The sequence below is a fragment of the Dipodomys ordii genome, unplaced genomic scaffold (assembly GCF_000151885.1).
Source record: "Dipodomys ordii isolate 6190 unplaced genomic scaffold, Dord_2.0 Scaffold67, whole genome shotgun sequence".
NCBI lineage: Eukaryota > Metazoa > Chordata > Mammalia > Rodentia > Heteromyidae > Dipodomys > Dipodomys ordii.
The window spans coordinates 9,067,285-9,077,874 of NW_012267283.1; the positions used below are offsets into that span (position 1 = coordinate 9,067,285).

A 10,590-nucleotide genomic window follows, 5' to 3' on the forward strand; every position below is an offset into this window, starting at 1 on the left:
TTGCATGCATGAGGCCCTGGGTTCGATTCCTCAGCACCACATAAGCAGAAAAAGCCGGAAGTGGCACTGTGGCTCAAGTGGTAGAGTGCTAGCCTTGAAGAGCTGAGGGACAGCGCCCAGGCCCAGAGTTCAGGCCCCACAACCGGACCCAAAAGTAAAAAAACAGGAGGTTAAAAAAAAAGAAGAAGAAGAAGAATCAGACTGACATTGGTGATCTTGAGAACCATAAGGGTAAAGGAATCTAGCTAACTATTTAGTTAAAACAAAATAGACAAAATTTTAAGGAGTATGAAGTTTTTCTTAATCAGGAGTTATAATTTCTAACAGAAACTGTATTCTTACTTAGATCAAGATTAATTCTATTCAATAAAAGAAAGAATACTCAGAAACATGTTTACACATATGCTAAAAAATCAGCCTGATGGTATGGAAGAAATTCCTGCTGCCTCATTTTGTTGGATACTTATTTAAAATTAAATTCTTTGGCTCCAGGGTTGTAGCATCTAGGAGCTTAAAAAAGAAAAAGAAAGAAAAAAAGGAGAGGTAGGTATCTCATAACTCTCTGATGAATCAGTTAGAAGCATTGAAGTTATTTCCTGACACCTGCTGCAGGGAGCAGCTGAAGCAAGCAAGGCTGGGCTGGCCTGAGACGGTATAATTAGAAAAGGAAGGCACCAAAGAGTCATTTCTACTTGATAGAGGAACAAAAGAAAAAAAGCTTTACCTCAGATATAGCTTAATTTGGAATGACACCCCTTCTCTTCAGTGGTCTGACAAACAGTCCAAAACCAGGCTTTACAAAAAAAGAAAGTAAAACAGGCAGGAGCAGAAAAGGTCTTTGCTATAAAGATCTATTTAGCACATAATACCCTAAGTTAATAGCGAACACACTGTAGTGGTAATTCAAGATTATAAGACTGTGTTAATGAGTAATTTCCAAGTATCACTATGTTGTCAAGATTTTAAAAATGCCATTTTTGTAGGAGGTTGAATATTCGGTTAAATGGACTTGATTATCAAAGTAATGAATTCATGACTGAGTCCTGTGTCCACTGCATGGGCCTTTTTCCTTTCTTTAGTTTATAAAAGACAGCAGAGTTGCTTTAGGACAAATGGCTGTTCACTCAAGACAATTTCACAAATCTTCATAGCAGAGTATCTTAAAAGAGGCCTATTCTAAATCAGACCGTCCCAGTTCTGTTAAGTAATTACAGGGACTCAACGAAAGAAAAAATGATAAGTTATAGAAAATAAAGAAGTAAATAAACATCTTAACTTTTTTTCCCCATGCTGGTCCTGGGCACTGTCTCTGAGCTTTTGTACTTAAGGCTAGTAGTGCTCTACCACTTTGGGCCACAGCTCTGTTTCCAGCTCTTTGGTAGTTAATTAGAAGTCTGAGTCTCAGACTTTACTGCTTGGCCTGGCTTGGAACCACAATTATCAAATCCCAGCCTCCTGAGAAGCTAGAATTACAGGTGGGAACCACTAGAGCTCGGCTAATATTAACATTTTTACAAGAATATGGTGGTGCACACTCTGTAATTTGTAAGTTCTAGGCCAGCCTGGGCTCATAGTAAGATTCTGACTAAAAAACAAATTAAAAAAAAAAAGGATAAACAGAATCATGCCTATAGACAAGGTTAATTACAACTTTTAGAACTTTTCAGAAACTTTGGCTGGCTTTTGTAAATCTAGACTGAAACCTGATCCACTCACTCACTATATGCACATGGAGGATGAGATAAACACACAATGGCTGGTGCCCTGGGAAGAGAAATGGAGAACCAATATTCCATTCTTCAAAGACAAACCTGGATCCACAATACTTGCACTAACCCTGGAACTGAGCTCTGAAAATAAACCTTAGAAGGTTGGAGAAGGACCTCCAATGACCCAGAAGAAGAAAAAGATATGGAAAAGGAGTCCGAATGTCACAGCCCATTATGTCTACTTGTGAAATAAGAAACACTTTTCTCTCTCCCCTAATCTTTTTCCTCAGTAACCTATGACCTCGTAAAGCCAGATCCAAAAATGCCACTCTACCATTCCTGGTATAACTATAGCAGTGGGCCAAGGGCTGTGGAGAATTGACTAATTCATAAAGAATGCTGTAGAGAGTTATGGGGCCACACCCATTAGTTCATAAATATTCGCCTATATCATCCAACTGTGTTCCTATTTCATCTTGTTTTTTAATCCTTGTTTCTTCCCATTTTTAATATACATGTGATAAAATATTGTATATGCACCAAGTAAACACCCTAACATGCATTCTTGGTTTTACGCTGAGAACCAATTATTTAGTAAGACAAAATTTGGGGCTAGAAGGTTTGTAAGTTTTTAAGGTTCATAATGTACCCTAACAAAACATGCCTTCCAGACATGTTGTGCCAGCCGATAGTCCCAACAGCACATGAAAATGAATCTTAAAAGTTAAGTTTAAATAGTTGTTACTATTTAAACAGGTGAAACTCACCCTTATTTACTGTGCCTTTTGTGAAATTCCTGGTAATACCTTCCCGGGGTTTAGTCTTGTCTTGTTTCCTAGATTTAGTTTTGTTTTATTATGAGAAGAGAGTTCAACTTCTTTTAATTTTGAAGAATTTTGAAAACGTATTGGACATATTATGCATTTGCCATGATATGTTTGTTTCAAAGAAATGCATAAGCATTGGGTACAGTGTTATGGGAATTAACCTCAATATTCAGAGCCACACAAAAATAATTCAATTCACTAAAAAGATTTTTGTAACTAAGGAATTATTTATCCAACCGCCATATCTTAATTAACCATATAAAAATAAAACAACTACCTGACTGTCTACTTAGAAACAGGTAACATTTCTTACTAATGTAAGGTACAGATAAAAATAAATTATATTCTGAAAAGCTTATATTTTACAGGTTAAACTTTCTGGGCTCTCTATGAGAAATTGTAGGGGTATGAAAGCTAATATGCTGAACGAGCCTGACCAATATTAAGTTTCAAAGGCAGAAATAGTCTTAGCTCTGAGCCACACAGTTCATATTACATGAAATGCTTTCAGAAGCTCAAAATACAGATAGGCTGGAGAGTCTCATAAGGTAACACAGAAATGTTTATTTCCTGAGCTTTCTGCTGTTATAGAACTCTACTAAATATATACAAGGACTAAGATGTGACACTGGACACCTCTGATACGACTTGTTGACAATTACAGAATACTAGATGATAGCAATTGAGCTCACCTGGAATATAACCACGCGGAATTTGTTTTTCTTCATTATTTCTTCTTGCTTAGTTTCAACTTTTGTCACGTGAACTTGTTGCTTCTCCACCCGGGCCTTCACATCTTTTATGTGAGCACTGACTTTACGAGTTTTCTCAAATAGTTTGTTAACAACATAGCCAGTGTTGCTATGTGACTGTGAAAGCTTCAACAGATCAATCTGCACAGATTTAATGGCATTTTCCATCTCCCTGTGTCTCTCTTCTATTCTCTTCTGACTTGCCTGTACACTGTCCACGATGGTAGCGACTTTGTCTAGCACAGTCACAATGGTAAGAGCAGCATCTTGGTCTTCGTCTTCGGTAACACTGGACAGACGATTCTGGTGGATTTTATCCGCATTGGAAGCAGACCCATTATGCTCCATTTTATTTGTTTCTCGGTGAAAGGAGTCCTACCCACAATCAATTCTGGCACTTGAAACCAAAAGCCAGCCTGGTAACAGGCAGCAGGGTTGTTTAAAGGGTTGGAAAGCCCCTTGCTGGAGAGTGGTCAAGTATTTATAACTACAAATACCCATTCGTGACTGTCCTGCAATATGAGCCCTTGCAAAGAACTGGGGACTGTTCCAAACATGCTTGCGGACTGACTAAGGGACTCAAATAAGACTGTGTGGGTAGAAGAGGAAAGGTTTTTTTCTTTAAGTTCATTAAAGCCACTGTGTTACAAATATTAAGCCTATAAGCCAAGTAACAAAAAAAGCAACTGACAAATATTGGATGAAATCTTTTGTCTTAAGATCATTTGTAAAAGCAAAGGGGAATTGCTTTGTCTACTAATTTCATTATTATGTAGACTGATCTATCAATACCAAACAATATAGTAAATAACCACACCAAAACAGAGGCCATATAGAGAAAATGTTATATTATAACATGCTTTTCCAAACCAAATATGAAAATTAATATTTAATTTTGAACATAGTCTTTGAATTCTACATGCATACTTTTGAGTACCTAAACTACACGTTAAACAGCTCAATACATTCTACTCACACTTCAGACTTTTAAACAACAACAATCTATTCATCTAGCTATTACTATAGGACAAATTTGAGAGAGATCTTGGGTCATTTTTTTAAGCTCAATTGAAGAGCACCAATCATTAACAATCATTTTTTGTATTATATTCACAAACACTTGATACAATTTATGTTAAAACAAATAGTCTGCTTAAAAATGAATGTGTATTAAAGTAGTTTAACTGAGAGTGTAGGCTTCATCCCAATCTGTTAACAGTCTATTTTGACAATACCTAAATCTACTTTTCAATGATTTGTTTCCCTTATTACTAGTACCAGGTAATTTTATTTCAAATTATTAGTTTTTTTTTCAAAGAAGAATAATTAAATTCCAGTCCATCTTATAAATAATTTACATCTAACACACACAGCTTTACAGTTCATGCAGTAGGCAGTGTCTAAAAAAATCAGATACTAAATCTCAAAAACATTTAAATATCTATTTAAACACAGTGTCTTCTAGATTTTTTTTTGTAAGAAAAGTAATCTGTAAACATCTTTACCTTTAGTTCATGCTTGGTCAATTTGCAATGGTCACTGGGAGAGAAGTATGACTTTAGAACCATTTGTGAAGTGGGTCCGTCTTTGCAAAAATATTACATTCCGTGGGTAAAGAACAAGGTTTTAGTATTACCATGTGGTACAAATCTGTGAAACCAATTTCTGTATTTAAAAACATAAAACAAAGACTACTAAACAGTCCAAAACTGTTGTAGCTAAATATTCTAAATACGAGCCAACAGTACTACACTAAAAATGTCCAAAAATAAGGCCTCTGAAATAAATGTTTCCATTCTTTAAAAAAAGACATCGTAAATGTACATCACATGGTCAGTGTGCATATAAAAGTTATCCATTTAAACCATTCTGGAGGATGTATCTGAAGTAAAATGGCCTAGGTTCTGCTTCTGTCGACGTCCTCTATTGTTCTTGGGGCATTTTCTGTTCCATACAAAAAAGAAGAAAAAAGAGGAAAAGATCAATTGAACCATTTTGTTAAAGAGATTTCAAGTGTTTCTGAGTAATACACATTTCGCATACAAAATCCTATTGCATGTGTTTATACACAGAGACACCATGAAGCTAACTGATACACGTTATGTATTTGCAAGATAAAAGTGATAGCAGATTGTTACCTATCAAACTGGGAGGTAGAAAGATCAGACATATATTTAGGAACAGGGACAAGCAAAACTGCTACACATGCATTCCTGAGAAGAATGCCTACCCCACTGGCCTGACCACAGTGACTAACAACATTAAAAACAACAATAAAACAAAACAAAACAAAAGCCTGTGATCATAGAAGACTTTGGCCAGTGTATTGTCTCCTGAGCATTGTCACATTCCTAAAATGACAAGTTTAGATGAAGGCTGAAATCAGAAAGAATTGCGCTTCTAACATCAAATTTGAACATCTTGAAATGTTCACTGATTTTAGATTATAACTCACAATGAATGTGCTCTGTCCACATGTTGACAGGGCATTCCACAGAACCCACAGGGAAAGTGTGACTACCGACTTGTGCTCTTCTTTTACTAGAAATGCTTTCCTACTGAGAAGCAGCTCTCATGGTACCATAACTGCTCTTCTCCTTGCTCACTACATCACAAACTTGGCACTGTCTATGCCCAAGGTGCTGGGTTATGCAAAGTAGAAAGGCTAGGAAACATTCTGGTAATTTTGTTTGAGTCCTAATAACTAGCTATGCCACTTCGATATTCCTTAATGGAATGAAAATCTTAGAATAATGAAGCCTCCTACTCTAATATTCTACATTTTTATCCCATTCCCAAGGGCACTGTTTTGCCTTTAAAAGACTTAATGGTTTTTTTTTTTTTTTGGTTCGTCGTGGGGCTTGAACTCTGGGCCTGGGCGCTGTCCCTGAGCTCTTCAGCTCAAGGCGGGCGCTCTACCACTTGAGCTGCAGCGCCACTTCCGGTTTTCTGGTGGTTTATTGGAGATAGGAGTCTCACAGTCTCTCCTGCCCAGGCTGGCTTTGAACCGAGATCCTCAGATCTCAGCCTCCTGAGTAGCTAGGATTACAGGCGTGAACCACCAGCGCCCGGCTTGTAGATGGTTTTTAAAAGATTTTTCTCACTAATTTTCATAAAACATAGTTTTGAGGGAGATAGAGCTGGAATCATAGCAATTTCATAAATGAGGAAATGAGTTAAGAAGTCAAAACCCTCTTGAACCATCTAGGCCTAAAGCATCTATCCCTAACTGACTACCTTTGGGAAAGTCCCAGCCTTTCCAGAGGCGTGGCTTTTTTTTTCCTACAAGATAAAGGAAGTATATATAGCTATGATTGATGCCCTGCCTATCTGTGATCCATGAGTCTAAAAACATGCAAAAAAGACTATCAGCACCCAAGAAGAAAATATGATTCAGAGACTTGATGAGCATGTCAGTGGGAACATGGGAACATCTTTTAAAGGAAAATTCTTCAACAAGCAACAGTAACCACAAGATAGATGAACAGCTGTCCCATAATGGACTGTGTGGGAGAGGCATGCCTGAAAATTCAATGATGATAAGTCCACAGACATAATTATAACATTTCAAATACAAGACAGCAAGACTGTCTGGGTAAGAAGGGAGAACACTAAAATAAAAAGGCCTCAAGGAGGAATCTGTAATAAATACACTGAGATAACCCTCCAGTCACAGAGTAGTGAAGACACTGTCACGTTGGGGTCCAAGTGATGGTGAAGGTAGCAAATGGATCTCAAATAGAAACTCAAGGACACCAACACAGCGAACACCAGCCAGGTAACTTTAGTAGCTGGGGATTATGGAACACTAAGAGCAGAAATACACGGTGGGGAAAAGGCTAGATCCGGATTAGGCTGGAAAAGGATTTGCCTAACTCTCTAGCTTGGGGCAAGATACTTTCCAACTGAGGAAGTTAGCTTCCTCTCACTTCAAATGAGAAGTCAGCTCCCCCACTTCTCTAAGGAGAGGATTGAACTCAAAGCCACTTCCCAATGCTCTACCCTATGATACTCTTATAGGGTACTGTACTATCTCCCAGCCTTCTCTAACTCATTCCTCTTTCACCTTCTAAAGCATTGATCTCTATCCTCTTGCTTTACTCTATTCTATACATAACCTTTCAATTAATGCTCTAGAAAAATGGTTTATACCAAGTTACTCCCTTGGTTGAAAACCCTAAACTGCAACAAAAATGAAGTTCGCCCCTGCTTTCCATTCAACAGTCACACCTGGCAAACCTATTTCTCAATATGCCTCACTATTGATCTGCCCCTTGATGACTCAGTGGAAAGAGGAACGATTAAGGAATTAGACACCCATGAATAGAATCTCAGATACTTCCACTTACTAGTTGGATGACTACAGTCAAACTTAACCTCTCAGGCCTGTGCTACATGACCACAACTACCTTGCTGTTGATCTACTGACCAATTGTATACTTAGTCAGCTTGCCTAAAGGCAGATCAGACTTCAGTGCTTGAATTACATGACAAATATCCATTACTCAGAGAACTTTTTTTTTAATCATTTTTAGATTTATCGTATCAGCTGCAGATGGTTGAGACTAAAAGTCTGGCTTCCTAACCCGACCTTGGATAGAAAAGCCATATATCCACGATACCATGCCAATGTCTGTCTTTCGTATGATCCAATGCTCTGCCCAGAAAAATGCAGAAAGTACAAACATGGTATCTACAGAACAGCTGAACCTTAACAGAAGTAAAAAGAAAACGTATGAGCCTTGGAAGCACCATTTGCTCCGACTTTTCTAGGGTCTGACACACATTTCCACTCAGCTTAGAAAAACACCCATTTTATGCCAATTACATTTCAAATGAGTTATTTCATTACAGCAAATGGTTTTATATACAACACAGAATTTTAAAGTCTGTGACTTGTCACTATAATCTAGAATATGAAATAATGTCAAGACAATGACATAGTAAGAAAAGTAGTTATCCTTAATTAACAGGAATAAAGTATATTGCCAGAGCATGAAACACATTACAGCTGTGCAGGTTTTAAGACATTGCTACATGGCTTTTCTGTGCAGGTACAGAACATTCTAGAAACTCTGCTACTACCATAACTGCACTGAATGCAGTGCGAGTACTACGCAGTGCTAAGATCTCTAAATTCCTTTTTTCCACTGACGGTTCTTATAGTCTCTGTGCCTGTAACCTAGATATGTCTCTAACCTCACAAATGAGCTCTGATCAGTACTCTAAAGAAGCAAGACAGGAAGAGGTCAGACTTACATGAGAATGTCAGAGAATGGACTCTAGGATTTCTCCCTAATAGACTAGTAAACTTCAGGCCCCTATCACCTTGAGTATGCTTCAAGGTTTTTCTCTAATTCAACAGTTACCCACCCTTACCTTAAAGCAGACATTTCTTACATTATTACCTACCTTGTTATGCACATGACAATCGCTACTATAATGGCAATCTGTACAGCTCCAATGATGGCTGCAATAAGAACATGAGTGAGCTTCTGCCTACTTGGCACTACATAGAGAATGCTAAAGTCTGTCTTTTCACAATACTGTCCAGTGTAACCAGATTCGCATCTGCAGAGAGAAAAAAACCAAAAGAATTCCTGTGAGAATTACAGCTTTTCATATTGCCGGGTCTCTAAAGTAAAAGATACAAAAGGACAACACATTTAAAACAGGAACAGAAAATCACTCTGTAATCATCTGGGGGAAAATATTAAATATATTTTCTTACAGTATGAGTGTGTGTGTGTGTATGTGTGTGTGTGAGAGAGAGAGAGAGGAGAGAGAGAGAGAGAGAGAGTCCTGGGGTTTAAACTCTGGGCCTACATGCTGTTACTGAGCTTTGTTGCTGAAGGCTAGTCCTCTGCCACTTGAGTAGCAGCTCTACCTCCAGCTTTTTGTTAGTTAATTATAGATAAGAATGTCACAGGCTTTCTGCTCAGGCTGGCTTTATACTATGATTCTCAGATCTCCTCCTGAATAGGAAGGGTTAGAGGAATGAGCCACCAGAAAATAGCTTCAGGGTCTTTTAAAATAACAAGGATATGAACCCAAACTGAAGACAAATGAAATAAAGGACATAAGCCTTCTAAAATGTATTATAAACATGTATTTTTTTGTAGAAAAGGTTAGCAGAAATTCACGCATCAGTCTTTTATCCCTGTCATCCTCTTCCCTTTTGTTGTAAATGGTTCACCTATCAAAGAAAACAAAATTCTAGAATACAAACACATTGCTATTTGACCTACTGTCTCAGGGAAAACACTCAGTAAGGCTCTTGTTCTGAACATCAGGGTTGAAATAATTTAAAATAGAGAAATTATCTGATTATTTACTTATTAAAGTTTTTTAAATTAGAATTTATGAAATGTGATTAAAAACTGTGTTACTGGGGCTGGGAAGTTGGCTCAGTGGTAGAGCGCTTGCCTTGCATGCCTGAGGCCCTGGGTTCGATTCCTCAGCACCACAGAAGCAAAAAGAAAAAAGCTGGAAGTGGTGCTGTGGCTCAGTGGTAGGGCACTAGCCTTGAGCTGAAGAGCTGAGGGAAAGCGCCCAGGCCCAGAGTTCAAGCCCCACGACAGACAAAAAAAAATAAATAAATAAACAAAAAACCTGTGTTACTCATTATAGTATTCTAAAATAGCTTCTAAAATCCAGATATTAAGTATTAAACAGCCCCTCCTAATAAGTAGTTAGGAATACAGGCATGAGCCACCAGCTCCCAGCTTTGTCGTATTTTTCACATGCCTTTTTTCCATTAAAGTTGCTAATCTGCCTTTTAAAGTAGAGTCACAAATTTCCTAGGCCATTAACTTCTGTCTCTAGATGCTCCTCTACACAATGGAATTCTATGCCTCCATCAGAAAAAATGACATTGCCCCATTTATTAGAAAATGGAAAGACTTGGAAAAAATTATATTAAGTGAAGTAAGCCAGGCCCAAAGAAACATAGGTCCCATAGTTTCACTTATTTGCAATAACTAGTATATGTCTGAGACAAGCAGAAAAGGTCAGATAAGTTGATGTTAGGTGAAATGAACCCCAAGTAAGTATTCAAATGTTCTTTCTTTCATGTGATTGTTTCTAACACATTTATAAGATGATTTCTTTGTTGGTTTGTATTTCCCTCCCCCACAGTATAACCCCTGCTTTCACTGTATTTGATGTAAGTATAATTTGTGGAGGGGAAGGGAAAAAACAAATCATTTAAACAAGGATACAGGTGGACCTGTACAATGAGATGTGTACAAGTCGTTATGTCAAAAAACAAACTTTACAACTTTGGCTGGGGGGGGGAGGTGC

The 10,590-nt window shown here is 37.7% G+C and overlaps 2 protein-coding genes across 2 annotated transcripts in view; both read right to left on the reverse strand.

Annotated features, from left to right (window-relative positions):
* The window catches only part of Murc (muscle-related coiled-coil protein), a 6,837-nt gene extending 3,201 nt beyond the window's left edge, over positions 1 to 3,636 (reverse strand). Inside the window, exon 1 of the mRNA XM_013023280.1 lies at positions 3,229 to 3,636. Within this exon, the coding sequence (XP_012878734.1) occupies positions 3,229 to 3,636 (408 nt within the window). The remainder of the gene's footprint in view (positions 1 to 3,228) is intronic.
* A 483-nt stretch (positions 3,637 to 4,119) lies between these two features.
* Tmeff1 (transmembrane protein with EGF-like and two follistatin-like domains 1) overlaps positions 4,120 to 10,590 on the reverse strand; it is a 74,549-nt gene continuing 68,078 nt past the window's right edge. The window contains exons 10-11 of the mRNA XM_013023239.1: positions 8,701 to 8,859; positions 4,120 to 5,232 (exon numbers count right to left, since the gene is read on the reverse strand). Coding sequence (XP_012878693.1) covers positions 5,148 to 5,232; positions 8,701 to 8,859 — 244 coding nt within the window. The 3' untranslated portion in view covers positions 4,120 to 5,147. The remainder of the gene's footprint in view (positions 5,233 to 8,700; positions 8,860 to 10,590) is intronic.